The 15,885-nt window shown below is 48.7% G+C and overlaps 1 protein-coding gene across 1 annotated transcript in view; it reads left to right on the top strand.

Annotated features, from left to right (window-relative positions):
- Positions 1 to 218: 218 nt before the first annotated feature.
- Positions 219 to 15,885, top strand: part of ano8b (anoctamin 8b) — a 131,847-nt gene continuing 116,180 nt past the window's right edge. Inside the window, exon 1 of the mRNA XM_038777664.1 lies at positions 219 to 599. Coding sequence (XP_038633592.1) covers positions 488 to 599 — 112 coding nt within the window. The 5' untranslated portion in view covers positions 219 to 487. The remainder of the gene's footprint in view (positions 600 to 15,885) is intronic.

Below are 15,885 nucleotides of genomic sequence, written 5' to 3'. Positions count from 1 at the left end.
TGCCTGATGCCCCCCTCTCTCTGTCTCTGCCTGATGCCCCCCTCTCTCTGCCTGATGCCCCCTCTCTCTCTGCCTGATGCCCCCCCCCTCTCTCTCTCTGCCTGATGCCCCCCCCTCTCTCTCTCTCTCTGCCTGATGCCCCCCCCCCCCCTCTCTCTCTCTCTCTGTCTCTTTGTTCCTGGCTCGGGCGGGGACACAAAGCGGATGATTAATCCTGCATTTTGCTTTCATCCCTCTAACCTTGCTGTTTCTCAGTGCTGTGTGTGAGAGTGGAGAGAGAGAGAGAGAGAGGGAGTGTGTGGCTTCAGGGGGCTGTAATGATCAGGAGGGGTTGTTGCAAGTGCTGCATAAAGCTTTTTTTTTAAAGTGGAGGGAAAATACAAACCCACAGCAAAAAAAAATCAGTGATTGAGCTCCTGACCCCAATGCAGCCCCTGTAGACAGAGAGCAGCATCCAGCCAGCCAGTCACCGCTTGGTGCTGTAGAGATGCCGGTGCCAAGGAGGGACAAGGAGGACAGCCAGGCGGAGAGGCAATCTCAGCCGGACAAGGAGATGAGAGAGGCGGCGGAGAAGCGGGCGGCCACCGCTGGAGTGCTGGGTGAGTGAAAGCTGGGGATGGGGAGGAAACCCATCCACATTTGGTGGGGTTTGGGGGGGGGGGGTGCAGATCGATGTATTTCTGCCTTGGAAATAAACATGCACATTAATGAAATAAATGCCTCGTCTTCCTGCACCAAAACAGGAGGTAGAGAAAGAGGGGCAGGTTCTGGGGCAGGGCGATGCACCAACTGTTTAAAGGGGCCACTCTGCAACCCCCCCCCCCCCCCCCAAACAACATCATCCTGTGGGATATTTCTCTGCACCCCGGGAGAATTTGCATCCCAATCAGGAGAGAAATGCAATTGTGTGTGTGTGTGTGTGTGTTTTGAAACAGGGGCTGCGCAGAATGTATTGCATCTAATCCCTGCAGTGCACATTGTGAAATATCCACTGAATTGATGTGAACGGGATCGATTTCCCTCCGGGGTTATTTTACAAACTGGGATGCTGCGCGGGCAAGTGTCCTGTCTGCATATTTATTGGCGCCGGATCTTGCAGAGTGTTGATGGGCTGTGAAGGACACACGTTTGTTTAAGGGAGTCTGGTGCAGAATCTCCCATGGAGCAGGTCAAAGCCAGGAGAGGGCCAGGGGCCCTCTCATCTCCAGTCTCCCCCCCCCCCCCCCCCCCCCCTCAAACCCCTATCTACCTGTGCCACAAGTCTTGCTTTCATCTGCAGACTCTGAACTTTCCTCCTCTTTCCCTCCACACTCAGTCCCATCCTCTTCCTCCACGATCAGCTCAAACCTGGACCGTGCCAGCCCTCCGTGCCAGCCCTGGCCCACCTTGGCCGTCAAACCCCACTCTGCAGATTTGTGCAGGTAATCCGGGGCCAACACTGCCATTGCCAGCACCACCCCCCAAACCCTCAAACCCAGGAATGCTGCACTGTCAGCGTTACCGTTTCCCGGTGAAGATGTCAAACCGGGATCCCCTTTGCCCTCTCAGGTGGCTGTAAATGATTCGAAGGCCACTATTCAAGGAACAATCCTCCCCGGGTGACCCAGGGCATAGTTATCCTGCAACCAAAGACACTAAAAACAGGTCAGCTGGTTATTATGTTATCACGGAGCGTGGGATCTTGCTGTGTACAAATTGGCTGCCACCTTTCTTCCATTACCACATTTCAAAACTTAAGTGTTCTGGGATGTTCTGGTGTCACAAGAGGTGCCATACAAATGTAAGTCTGTTTGTCTACATGATCCCTATATCCTCTTTGTTCAACCTCCAACCCCGCAACATCGCTGTTACTCTGAAATTCCCTCAACCTTCCTGTCTCACCCTCGCTTCTCCATTTAAAATTTTATCAAAACATACACTCAACTTTTGGACAATACCTCCTCAACTCTTTTGTCCTGTCGCTGGTCATCTGTTACATGATGCACCTTGGAAATCTGTGACTAATAGAGCTCTGTGTAGTCTTACAGTCATGGGGGAGGTTAATGGAAACAGCTCTAATTTCTCCCCTGACCCCCCTCCCCATCCATGAGCAGAAAACTGTTTTGATTTGTTTCCCTCTTTCTAAGCATTGCCGTATTTCCCCAACCCCTCGGATTTTGGTGCGATCAAAGTTTCTATTAATAATCCCACAGCAAACTCGAGATAGGATGAACTCAAAGGGTTAGTTTATTTGCACACACTTGAAACGGCAGAAGAGGATTGCAACATCATCTCCATAATCAAACAGTAAAAAACGGGATAGAGAAAATAGGGTTTACAGCAGAGAGACCGCAGAAAAAATAAATGTTGGTTCAACTGAGTTCCAGAATCAAAATCCAATGAGGTATATCTTCACGGCGGTCAGCAGGTTGAAAACCAATGCTGTAGAATTGACCTTTCTGGTGGTGCTGGCATCACACAATGAGATAGGCACGCAGAAATGAAGCAGCATTGTAGGTGATGGCACAAAACTTCCGATAGCCAGAGTGTAGATGGGGCCAGATGTTCAACCTGGGCAAAGCTCCTTTCTGTGTGGTCTGCTAGGCAGATGTTAAATCAGCAGAATGAACTATTCAGCTCAACAAGACAATATTAACTTGTTCAATGAGCCAGAAGCCTCGGTCATATGACCCCCTCCTCTCCAACAGGTCTTTAACAAAGGGTGTGTACCCATTACAACACCAGGGTGTGTATCCATTGTCTGGAATTTGGCGGGGTCTCAAAGACTGTGAAACGTCCCAGCCATTATGAGTTGCCTTATCAGACCCTGTGTCTCCTGTTGGCGAGCCTGGGTTAGCAAATGCTTTGTCTAGCTCTTTTTGAAGTTGGGTCCCCAGGTGACTGTTAATGACTCCTCACAGATAACAAGGTGCGAGTTTCGCCAAAATTGCAAAGTAGCTTCTTTTTATAAATAGTAGAGTGTGAGGCCGTAGTCCATCACAGTAGGCAGTACGCCTGGCGTACTGTGTACAGTTTTGGTTACCTTACTTAGGGAGAGATATATTCGCATCAGAAGCAGTTCAGAGAAAGTTCATTCGGCTGATTCCGGGGATGAAGGTGTTGCCTTATGAGGAAGATTGAGCAAGTTGGGTCCAGATTCAGAGGAGTTCAGAACAATGAGAGGTGATCTTACTGCAACCTATATGGATGACACCAAGGTTGGTGGAGTAGCAGATAGTGTTGAGGATTGTCAGAAGATACAGCAGGACATAGATAGGTTGGAGATTTGGGCAGAGAAATGGCAAATGGAGTTTATTCCGGACAAATGTGAGGTAATGCATTTTGGTAGGTCTAACATAGAGGGGAAATATACCGTAAATGGCGAAACTCTTAGGAATATAGAAAGTCAGAGAGATCTGGGTGTGCATGGCCGCAGATCTTTGAAGGTGTCAACACAAGTGCACAAGGTAGTCAAAAAAGCATACGGAATGCTTGCCTTCATTGGACGGGGCATCAAGTATAAAATCTGGCAAGTCATGCTACAGTTGTATAGAACCTTGGTGAGGCTGCACTTGGAATATTGTGCACAATTCTGGTCGCCACACTACCAGAAGGACGTAGAGGCTTTGGAGAGAGTGCAGAGGAGGTTTACCAGGACGTTGCCTGGTCTGGAGATGATAGCTATGTGGAGAGGCTGAATAGACTCGGACTGTTTTCATGAGAAAGACGGAGGTTGAAAGGTGGCCTGATAGAGGTCTACAAGATTATGAGGGGTATAGATAGAGTGGATGGGCAGGCACTCTTTCCCAAGGTGGAGTGGTCAGTCACCAGGGGGCATAGGTTTAAGGTCCGTGGGGCAAAATTTAGAGGGGACGAGCGAGGCAGGTTTTTTACGCAGAGGGTGGAGAGTGCCTGGAACAGGGGAGGTTGTGGAAGCAGATACATTAACGGCGTTCTCGACAAACACATGGATAGGATGGATGGAAAGGGATACGGCACAAAGAAGTGCTGAGGGTTTTTGGCAAAGGCTGATATCATGACCGGAACAGCTTTGGAAGGCCGAAGAGCCTGTTCCTGTGTTGTATTGTTCTTTGTTCTTTGTTATTTCAATGAGATTCTGAGGGCGCTTGATAGGGGTAGATCCTGAGAGGATGTTTCCCTCGTGAGGGAATCTAGAAGTTGAGGGAACAATTTAAAAATAAGGGAAAATCTGAGTTAAGTTGGAAACAAAGAGAAATTTATTCTCTCAAAGGGTCGTTAGTGTTTTTCTTACTCAGCAGAAGGGGCTGGGTCATTGGATATATCCAGGGCTGTGATAGACAGACTATTGATTAACAAAGGCGGCATGGATTAAGAGGAGCAGGCAGGAAAATGGAGTTAAGGCCACAATCAGAGATAAACCATGGTCTTAATAAATGTGGAGCAGGCTGAAGGGGTCAAATTGGCTACTCCTGCTTATTAGCCAACATGCAAAAAGTAATCGTAAATGCTGTTGTGATGTTGGTTTGTCAAGGAGAGAATGTGATGCTCCAGATGTACAGAGTCTGGGTCAGACCCCCATCTGGAGTCGGTGGGTTTAGTTCTGGGCTCCGCCCCACAGGGAGGAGAGATTGTCCTTGGAGGGGGTCGTGGCACAGATTGACCAGGGTGACACCAATGCTGAAAGGGTAAAGCTATGGGGACGTGTTGTACAAACTAGATAGTGCAGCTACAATACTGGCCGGAATGCTCCGTTGTCGGGACTCACTTTTCCGGCTGGCAACGGATCCCCTCCCCTGGGTTTCCCGGTCGTGTTGGGTGGTTACAATGGCACATCCCATTGACGAACGGCGGAAAGATAGAATCCTGCCTCCAGCGAATGGCGCTGCCAAGAAACGCGTGGCCGGGGGATCGGGGAATCCAGTCTTCTACTCAATAATGCGGAAAATTGCCGGGGCTCAGTTAAAAAGCAGAACAAACCCATCCTGCTTCGGAAATATATCGTCGGTTCTTAATTGTCACTTGGGGGAGGGGAGAGGGGCTGGTGCATGGGAGTGGGGGGGTGGATTTAAACCTAGGGGCTGGATTCTCCATCGCTGCCCACAATGGAAAACCCCATTGGCCGGCTGCAGGGTCCGAGGATTCCATCCATGGTCTTTGGATTTTTGTTGGAGAAGGGTTTGGACACAGTAGACATAGGAAATGAAGAGGAAACGTGGATCAGTAATTTTCTAATATAGAATCATAGAATTTGCAGTGCAAAAGGAGGACATTTGGCCCATCGAGTCTGCACCGGCCCTTGGAAAGAGCACCCTACCTAAACCCATATCTCCACCCTGTACCCACACCTCCACCATATCCCCGTAACCCCACCTAACCTTTTTTTGGATGCTAAGGGCAATTTAGCATGGCCAATCCATCTAACCTGCACATCTTCGGACTGTGGGAGGAAACCGGAGCACCCGGAGGAAATCCACGCAGATACGGGGAGAACGTGCAAACTCCACACAGTCAGTGACCCAAGCCGGGAATCAAACGTAGGACCCTGGAGCTGTGAAGCCACAGTGCTAACCACTGTGCTACTGTGCTGCGGTGGAGCTGATCCACAGGGCTGAATGTCCTTCTCTTGTTCCTGTGTGCTGCATTATACAAGCAAACAAGATGAAGAGAAGAGAGTTGGGATACATGGAAACACTAAGTGTAGAAATAAAGCTGGAGTGTCACTGAGCAAAGGTGAGGGGACAGTCAGGTTCCTGATCACCATCTAGTGCCTCTGTTCGACAGGACAAGTGGTGGCGTCTGAGGGCAGCACATTCTGGGACAATGTCCGAGACAGGGAATAAGGAGCAGATGGGAAGACATGAGCGGCTGGTTATTTGCAGCTGCCAAGGGTTAGGGCAGATGATTAGGACACACAAATACACACACACATGCACGGCCACACAAACAGATACTCACATATATACACACCAGCACGCATACACACACAATCACAGATATACACACACACAAACAGATGCACACACACATATGCACACAAACAGATACATACAGATATACACACAAGCACGCACACACACACAAACACAGATATACACACACATAAACACAGATGCACACACATATACGCACACAAACAGATACATACAGATATACACACAAGCACGCACAAACACAGATATACACACACACACACAAACACAGATGCACACACATATACGCACACAAATAGATACATACAGATATACACACAAGCACGCACACAAACACAGATATACACACACGGATGTACACGCACGCACATAAACACAGATGTTCACACACACATATACACAAACATATGCACACAAACAGATACACACAGATATATACACAATCAGATAGTCACAGATGCATGGACAGACAAAGATACATGGACAGACACACACACACTCACACACACACACATAGAGACGCAGACAGATTTACAGAGAAAGACTCACACACACATGGAAGTGAACAACACCTGCTCAAATACCCTGAGTATTACCCCTTCCACCCAAGGGTGCTGAGGCCCTGTTTATCTCTCTATATGGGTGCCACTCTGGATGTTGGTTTCATTGAGCTCAGAGGGTGCCTCCTCTTCCATGGGGTTAAGCACTCGCCACATTGTAAATGGGAAGGAACGAGGCTGATGGTGAGATTATGGAGCAGGAACATGCTTCTGAATTTAGGAGTTCTGAAAATGCAGATGACTTGAACAGTCGTTCAATTCTATTTAACTAAAATACTAATTAATAAAACAGCCACTTCCCACTGAGTAAATAACATGTCTTCTCATTTGTTTTGACTAAACAGAATGATCAGTAAAAGGGTATTATCAACAGTTCTGGAAATCTTCACAAGACAACTTCCGTTCTGTCTCAAAATCCATTGCCGAGTTTCCATGGAAACAATTTATCGTCACAAGTGTACCATTTGCTTCAACAAATATTTATTGAATTTTGTATTTACCAAAGTCAATGCTGAGTATGGAATATATGCAATGTTAATGCTGAGCATGGAATATTTTTCTGCACTGTCCCCAACAAACACTCCCAGGACAGGTACAGCACGGGGTTAGATACAGAGTAAATCTCCCTCTACACTGTCCCCATCAAACACTCCCAGGACACGTACAGCACGAGGTTAGATACAGAGTAAAGCTCCCTCTACACTGTCCCCATCAAACATTCCCAGGACAGGTGCAGCACACGGTTAGATACAGAGTAAAGTCCGTCTAACTGTCCCCATCAAACATTGCCAGAACAGGTACAGCACGGGGTTAGATACAGAGTAAAGCTCCCTCTACACTGTTCCCATCAAACACTCCCAGGACAGGTACAGCACAGGGTTAAATACAGAGTAAAGTCCGTCTAACTGTCCCCATCAAACATTCCCAGAACAGGTACAGCACACGGTTAGATACAGAGTAAAGTCCATCTAACTGTCCCCATCAAACAATCCCAGGACAGGTACAGGACGGGGTTAGATACAGAGTAAAGCTCCCTCTACACTGTCTCCATCAAACAATCCCAGGACAGGTACAGGACGGGGTTAGATACAGAGTAAAGCTCCCTCTACACTGTCTCCATCAAACAATCCCAGGACAGGTACAGCACGGGGTTAGATACAGAGTAAAGTCCATCTAACTGTCCCCATCAAACAATCCCAGGACAGGTACAGGACGGGGTTAGATACAGAGTAAAGCTCCCTCTACACTGTCTCCATCAAACACTCCCAGGACAGGTACAGCACGGGGTTAGATACAGAGTAAAGCTCCCTCTACACTGTCCCCATCAAACACTCCCAGGGCAGGTACAGCACGGGGTTAGATACAGAGTAAAGCTCCCTCTACACTGTCCCCATCAACCACTCCCAGGGCAGATACAGCACAGGGTTAGATACAGAGTAAAGCTCCCTCTACACTGTCCCCATCAAACACTCCCAGGGCAGGTACAGCACGGGGTTAGATACAGAGTAAAGCTCCCTCTACACTGTCCCCATCAAACACTCCCAGGACAGGTACAGCACAGGGTTAGATACAGAGTAAAGCTCCCTCTACACCAGGGGTGGGCAAACTTTTCCGTGCAAGGGCCACATTCAGAAATTCACAATTCACAAAGGGCCGCATAGTATATTAAGTAAAATAATTACTTCACCCGGTTATGATTCTGGGCGCCTTATATAGAACATAGAACAGTACAGCACAGAACAGGCCCTTCGGCCCTCGACGTTGTGCCGAGCAATGATCACCCTACTCAAGTCAACGTATCCACCCTATACCAGTAAGTAACCCAACAGCCCCCCCCCCCCCTTTGGCGGGCCGCATGCGGCCCGCGGGCCGTAGTTTGCCCACCCCTGCTCTACACTGTCCCTTCAAACACTCCCAGGACAGAATGAAGTATGTCCCACCAGTATGCCTCAACCCCAACATGATTTGTCCATCTCCTAATGCACCAGTGCAACAATTTTACTCTCCTCACACCAGCTAACCTGTGATCTCGGTAAATGAGAATGGCAACTTTCTGCTGAATCATGAAGAATGAGTTTGAAAGTGCTGAATCCTGTCTCTCTCCCTGCGTTGATTGTGGCAGCAGTAACACCTCCAGGCTCTTCCACTCCCTTCAGAAAGTCACATCACTCCAATGCTATTGAATTCTGGAATGTTCCGTGCAACACAATGCCTTTGGGTTAGGGAGGGCAAAAAGTCAGTCGCTATCCTGCCCGTAGAGAATGCACACACCGCTGGGTAATTAATTGGCCCTTGCTGGAAAGCTTCAGCAGCCCAATTCTGTATATGCCCTGGGAGTGTTTGATGGGGACTCGGGGTCCTAGTGTGGAAAAAGACCACAACTGAGAAGTCTGTGGTTGGAAATTCCTCAGCCGTCTCGGAGGCTCCGCATCGAACCTCAGCAGGGAAGATGGCGGCGGGGGCACCAGCATTGCGGCCACCCCGATCGGCAGAGGCTAACTGGAGTGCTGACTACGGAGTTTGATAAGCAGTTTGAAAAATATTTTGAGAGACTGGTAGCATAGTGCTTAGTACTATTGCTTCACAGCGCCAGGGACACGGGTTCGATTCCCGGCTTGAGTCACTGTCTGTGCGGAGTCAGCACGTTCTCCCCGTGTCTGCGTGGGGTTTTCTCCGGGTGCTCCGGTTTCCTCCCGCAAGTCCCGAAAGACGTGCTGTTAGGTGAATTGGACATTCTGAATTCTCCCTCAGTGTACCCAAACAGGCACCGGAATGTGGCGAATAGGGTATTTTCATAGTAACTTCATTGCAGTGTTTTTTTTTTTTTTAATTTTTTTTAATTATAAATTTAGAGTACCCAATTATTTTTTCCAATTAAGGGGCAATTTAGCATGGTCAATCCACCTAACCTGCACATCTTTTGGGTTGTGGGGGCGAAACCCACGCAGACACGGGGAGAACGTGCAAACTCCACACGGACAGTGACCCAGAGCCGGGATTCGAACTCGGGTCCTCAGCGCCGCAGGCAGCAATGCTAACCACTGTGCCACCGTGCTGCCCCGACTTCATTGCAGTGTTAATGTAAGCCTACTTGTGACACTAATAAAGATTATTATAAAAAGTGATGGTCGATATTCTGGGTAAACCTATTGAGAAGATGCTGGGTCTTGTCCTGAGAAATTGGAGACGACTTTGGAAGCTGTGAAGGAACATGATGAGGTGTTGAATGTGGTGGAAGTGGCTTTGTCAAGACACAGCGACCAAATCCCCTCATTGGAGGCTGACATCTCGCTGGTGGCGGAGAAGAATAAGAGTCTGAGGGCAAAGTGGATGACCTCGAGAATCGGTCGAGGAGACAAAACCTCAGGGCCGTGGGATTGCTGGAGGGTATGGAGGGCCTGAATTCAACTGCGTACTTCCCACAGATGTTTTGTAAGATGGTGGGGGAGGGTGTACTGGCGTCCCCTCCAGAGTTGGACGGGGCCCATCGAACACTCTGGCAGAAGCCTCGGGCGAATGAGATGCCGCGAGCGGAGATAGTCAGATTCCATAGCCTCCAGGAGAAGGATCGAGTCCTGAAGTGGGCCAAGGGGAATTGTGACCTGCGATGGGAAGCAAGCCACATTAGGATATATCAGGATGCTAGTGCGAAGCTGGCAAAGAAGCGGGCGGCCTTTAATCAGGCCAAAGCGGCTTTATAATAGAGTGGAGTGAGATTTGGAGTGGTGTACCCGGCCAAGCTGTGTGTGATACCTTTTATACCTTTTATACATTTGATACCTTTTCACCTGAGGAAGGAGCAGTGCTCCGAAAGCTAGTGTTTGAAACACACCTGTTGGACTTTAACCTGGTGTTGTAAGACTTCTCACTATGTATTTGTTGTTATTTCTCTGTTTTTGGAGTTGCGATGGGGTTATTTTGCCGAAGTTGTAAGGTGGGGGATGGGAGGCTAACTTTGGAAATATATGGCTCCTGGTGGGGGTCATACTCTTGGTAGGGGGGGTTGAATGTTATATATTTGTAGCCGGTACGGGTAGGGGGTGATTCTTTCTCTTTTTTTCGGCCTTGGGGAGGGGCTACATCGCCAACATTAAAGTTTTAGCTAGTGAACTGGAGCGAGCCTGCTGGACCAGTTTTTGTGGTTCTATGACCGAGCGTTTTTGTTTGGGTGGGGCTTGGTTAGGAGGGGGTATTGTTCTTTGGAATGTAGTCAACATGGAGTGGAAGGGGATAAAGAGGGGAGGGATGGGGCACAGGGTGTCCTTAGATGCGGACGAGTTGCTCCTTCTTGTTCTGGACCCGGTCCCCGCTATGGAGTGATTTAATGAAGCCATTTAGGAGCTTTGGTTCATTTTTGGGCTACAAGCTAAATCTGGAAAATGCTGCCCAGTTAGCCCCCCAGGCAGGGAAGCCAACCTGGGGGTGTTGCCTCTTTGCTTGACCAACTCTAGCTTCAGGTATCTGCGAGTCGGTGGCCCATGATCGGCCCCGGCTTCATGAATCAAACTTCACAAGTCTGGTGGACAAGTTTTAGCCCGATCTGCAAAAGTCCTGGACTTGCTGGGGCTGCAGACGGGAGTGAAGGCAGCTGAACTTGCCTTTGCTTTGCTGATCGCGCGGAGGCATGTTCTTCTGGGGTGGAGGTCTTCTACTCCGCCCAGCGCCTCAGGACGGTTGGGTGACCTAACGGAATTGTTGTACCTGGAGAAAGTTAAGGACACCATTAGAGGGTCGGTGAGGGATTCCACCAGAGATGGCAGCAATCCGTTACCTACTTTAAGGAATTGGTCACCGTCAGTTGTTGGGGGGTAGGGGGGTTAGTTTATTTTATTTGTTTTTTCGGTTGTCTTTTTGTTTATCTTGGTGGATGGGGTGGGCTTGATTAGTCGGGGCGTTTGTTATGTTGTTTTCTGTGTATCATCTGCTGTGATAATATGGGTTTTGTTGTAAGAATTATTGTAAAATTGTAAAATCTTTCAGAAAAATCGCTTTTTTTAAGGGCAGCACGGTGGCGCAGTGGGTTAGCACTGCGGCCTCACGGCGCCAAGGTCCCAGGTTCGATACTGGCTCCAGGTTACTGTCCGTGTGGAGTTTGCACATTCTCACCGTGTTTGCGTGGGTTTTGCCTCCACAACCCAAAGATGTGCAGGGTAGGTGGATTGGCCACGCTAAATTGCCCCTCAATTGGAAAAAATGAATTGGGCACTTTAAATAAAAATCGCTTTTTAAAAAATTTGGCAGATGGAATATAATGCAGAAAAATATGAAGTTGTGCACTTTGGTAGGTAGAATAAAGGAGCTGAATATTATTGTTTCTTTTTATAAATTTAGAGTACCCAATCATTTTTCCAATTAAGGGGCAATTTAGCGTGGCCAATCCACCTAGCTTGCACGTTTTTGGGTTGTGGGGGTGAAACCCACGCAGACACGGGGAGAATGTGCAAAATCCACACGGACAGTGACCCAGAGCCGGGATCGAACCTGGGACCTCAGCGCCGTGAGGCGGTTGTGCTAACCACTAGGCCACCGTGCTGCCCAGCTGAATATTATTTAATTGGAGAAAGACGGCAGAAAGCTGCAGCACAGAGGGATTAATACACAAAAAGCTAACCCACAAGTTCAGCAGATAATAGGGAAGCCAAATGGAATGTTGACCTTATTTAGATTACCCAATTCATTTTTTCGAATTAAGGGGCAATTTAGCATGTTCAATCCACCTACTCTGCACATCTTTGGGTTGTGGGGGTGGAACCCACACAAACACGGGGAGAATGTGCAATCTCCACACGGACAGTGACCCAGAGCCAGGATCGAACCTGGGACCTCGGCGCCGTGAGGCCACAGTGCTAACCCACTGTGCCACCGTGCTGCCCTGAGACAGATTTTTAATCAGTAAAGGAATCAGGGATAAGTCAGGAAAATGCAGTTGAGGATTGTCAGATCCGTTATGATCTCATTAAATGGCGGAGCAGACCCGATGGACCAAATGGCCTATTTCTGCTACTCGTCTTTTAGTCTTATGGTCCAGGGAGTGTTTGATGGGGACAGTGTAGAGAGAGCTTTACTCTGTATCTAACCCTGTGCTGTACCTGTCCTGGGAGTGTTTGATGGGGACAGTGTAGAGGGAGCTTTACTCTGTATCTAACCCTGTGCTGTACCTGTCCTGCGAGTGTTTGATGGGGACAGTGTAGAAGGAGCTGAACTCTGTATCTAACCCCGTGCTGTACCTGTCCTGGGAGTGTTTGATGGGGACAGTGTAGAGGGAGCTTTACTCTGTATCTAACCCTGTGCTGTACCTGTCCTGGGAGTGTTTGATGGGGACAGTGTAGAGGGAGCTTTACTCTGTATCTAACCCCATGCTGTACATGTCCTGGGAGTGTTTAATGGGGACAGTGTAGAGGGAGCTTTACTCTGTATCTAACCCTGTGCTGTACCTGTCCTGGGAGTGTTTGATTGGGACAGTGTAGAGGGAGCTTTACTCTGTATCTAACCCTGTGCTGTACCTGTCCTGGGAGTGTTTGATTGGGACAGTGTAGAAGGAGCTGAACTCTGTATCTAACCCCATGCTGTACCTGTCCTGGGAGTGTTTGATGAGGACAGTGTAGAAGGAGCTGAACCCTGTATCTAACCCCGTGCTGTACCTGTCCTGGGAGTGTTTGATGGGACAATGTAGAAGGAGCTTTACTCTGTATCTAACCCCGTGCTGTACCTGTCCTGGGAGTGTTTGATGGGGACAGTGTAGAGGGATCTTTACTCTGTATCTAACCCTGTGCTGTACCTGTCCTGGGAGTGTTTGACGGGGACAGTGTAGAGGGAGCTTTACTCTGTATCTAACCCTGTGCTGTACCCACCCTGGGAGTGTTTGACGGGGACAGTGTAGAGGGAGCTTTACTCTGTATCTAACCCCATGCTGTACCTGTCCTGGGAGTGTTTGACGGGGACAGTGTAGAAGGAGCTGAACTCTGTATCTAACCCCATGCTGTACCTGTCCTGGGAGTGTTTGATGGGGACAGTGTAGAGGGAGGTTTACTCTGTATATAACCCCGTGCTGTACCTGTCCTGGGAGTGTTTGATGGGGACAGTGCAGAAGGAGCTTTACTCTGTATCTAACCCCGTGCTGTACCTGCCATTTGGCCCCATAAAGATCAATTTACCTCGGCCCACACCTCCACCCTATCCCAGTAATCCAGCAACCCCACCTAATGTTTGGACGCTAAGGGCAATTTATCATGACCAATCCACCTAACCCGCACATCTTTGAACTGTAGGAGGAAACCGGAGCACCCGGAGGAAACCCACGCAGACGCGGGGAGAATGTGTAGACTCCGCACAGACAGTGACCCAAGCCGGGAATTGAACCCGCGTCCCTGGCGCTATGAAGCAACAGCACTAACCACTGTGCCACCGTGCCTGTCCTAGGACTGTTTGATGGGATGGTGTAGAGGGAGATGTACTCTGTATTTTACTCCATGCTGTACCTGCCTTGGGATTAAATGGTTCCAATGGCAGGAATAGTGAGGAATCATTCTGTCTGGTGGGACAGTTTCCCCTCCTCTTTGAGAGTGGTTGGGGCAAAACTTTGCATCAAAATATACTTAAGCATTTGTTATTGTCACCAATACAACGAAGGGTGTTGGTTGAAACTGTAGTGCATCATCTGTCTCCAGTGAGTGTGAAGCATTTGCTGTCCGCTGTTCAAAGATAAGCAAGGGTGTTCTCGCACTTGTCCTCACCAATACTTATCTATTAACCAACAATGAAGAACAGATTATCTGCTGATTATCACATCTTGTTTGTGGTAGTTTGCTGTTCCCGAATGCCTGTCGCATTTACCCTCGCAGCAATGGCTGCAAATGGAAAAGGACAGGGCTGGCTGTAAAGCACATTAGTACATCCTGAGGTTGCGAATTAGAAATTCTGTTGGTTACTTAAAGCCAGGAACAAACACAATATGATCCGTCTCCCCAGAGTGTCTGTCAGACAGCAGAGAAACAACAAATGACTGAACTCTGGGAATAACGGCACCTCAAATTTCCTGTGGGATTTCCTTTCCCGATAATCATCTCTCATGAAGATATTGCAGCATGAAATTGTATTTGTATGTGTGTATGTTTAATAGTTGTTTTAATACATTCTACATGCTGGAAACAAATTTAACTGCATAGCATATTAACATGTTAACATTTAAGGGAAATGGATATTTAACAACAACTTGTATTTAGATTGCGGGCCGGATTCTCTGTTGCTCGACACCGGAATCGACGCCAGCGCCGGTTTGCACGTTTCGCCCCCTCCAAACCTGTGTCATTGTGACGCACGCCACGGGCAGTCGCCATGCCATTGGCGCCTCATCGGCTGCCCCGTTCGCGATGCTCCGCCCCCGATAGGCCGAGTTCCCGACGGCACGGGACACAGAAATCGTGAACGCGGCGTGGTGGCTGTGGACTGTGTCCAGAGCCGCCACACTTGGCCAGGACCCATGTCGCCGGCTGGGGGTGCTTCAACGAGGGGTGGGGGACCTGGCGGGAGTTGTCCTGGGTGGGCTGTGGGGTCCGCGCATAGCCGGCGCTAAGTTGCACGACCCGACCGCTGCAGGTCATCAGCCATGCGCATGCACGGCCCAGGACCCGGCCATTCTCTGGCCGTTTGCGGCACGAGAGGCGGGAATTTTGGTCAGCGCCGGTGATGGTCCCTCACCGGTAAGGGGCAATTTAGCGTGGCCAATCCACCTACCCTGCACATCTTTGGGTTGTGGGGGCAAAACCCAAGCAAACACGGGGAGAATGTGCAAACTCCACACGGACAGTGACCTAGGGCCGGGATTGAACCTGGGTCCTCGGCGCTGTGAGGCAGCAGTGCTAACCACTGCACCACCGTGCTGGCCTGTATAAAACATTTTTAATAATGTTTTTTAAAGTACATCACAAAACATTTTGACTTGAAAGTTACAGGAAGTCCATGTTCCACTCGGGAATGCCTGAATACAAGTGTAATGATTTTGACATCTGCTATGTACACTTCATGTCAGGCGGACAGCTTAGGGGTGAAACATTTCAAATTGCATCAACTTTCACAACTTCCAGCTGTCCAGAACCAGGAGACATGACCTTAAAATGAGAGCCAGGCCAGTCAGGGGAGATGTCGGGAAACGCATCTTTACACAAAGGGTAGTGGAAATTTGCATCTCCATCTTCTGAAACGCTGGTGGACAGTTGACAATTTCAGCACTGAGAGAGATAGTTGTTTTGGTTTGATTTGATTTATTGTCACATGTACCGAAGTACAGTGAAAGGTATTTTTCTGCGGCCAAGGGAACATACAGAGTGTGTACATAGTAGGCAAAAAAGAATGATCAACAGAGAACATTGACAAATGGTACATCGACCAACAGTGATTGGTTACAGTGCGGAACAAGGGGTCAAACAAAGCAAATA

The sequence above is a fragment of the Scyliorhinus canicula genome, chromosome 18 (genome assembly GCF_902713615.1).
Source record: "Scyliorhinus canicula chromosome 18, sScyCan1.1, whole genome shotgun sequence".
Classification (NCBI taxonomy): Eukaryota; Metazoa; Chordata; class Chondrichthyes; order Carcharhiniformes; family Scyliorhinidae; genus Scyliorhinus; species Scyliorhinus canicula.
The sequence above is the reverse complement of the archived record's forward strand: the minus strand, read 5'-3'. Positions and strand labels throughout refer to the sequence as shown.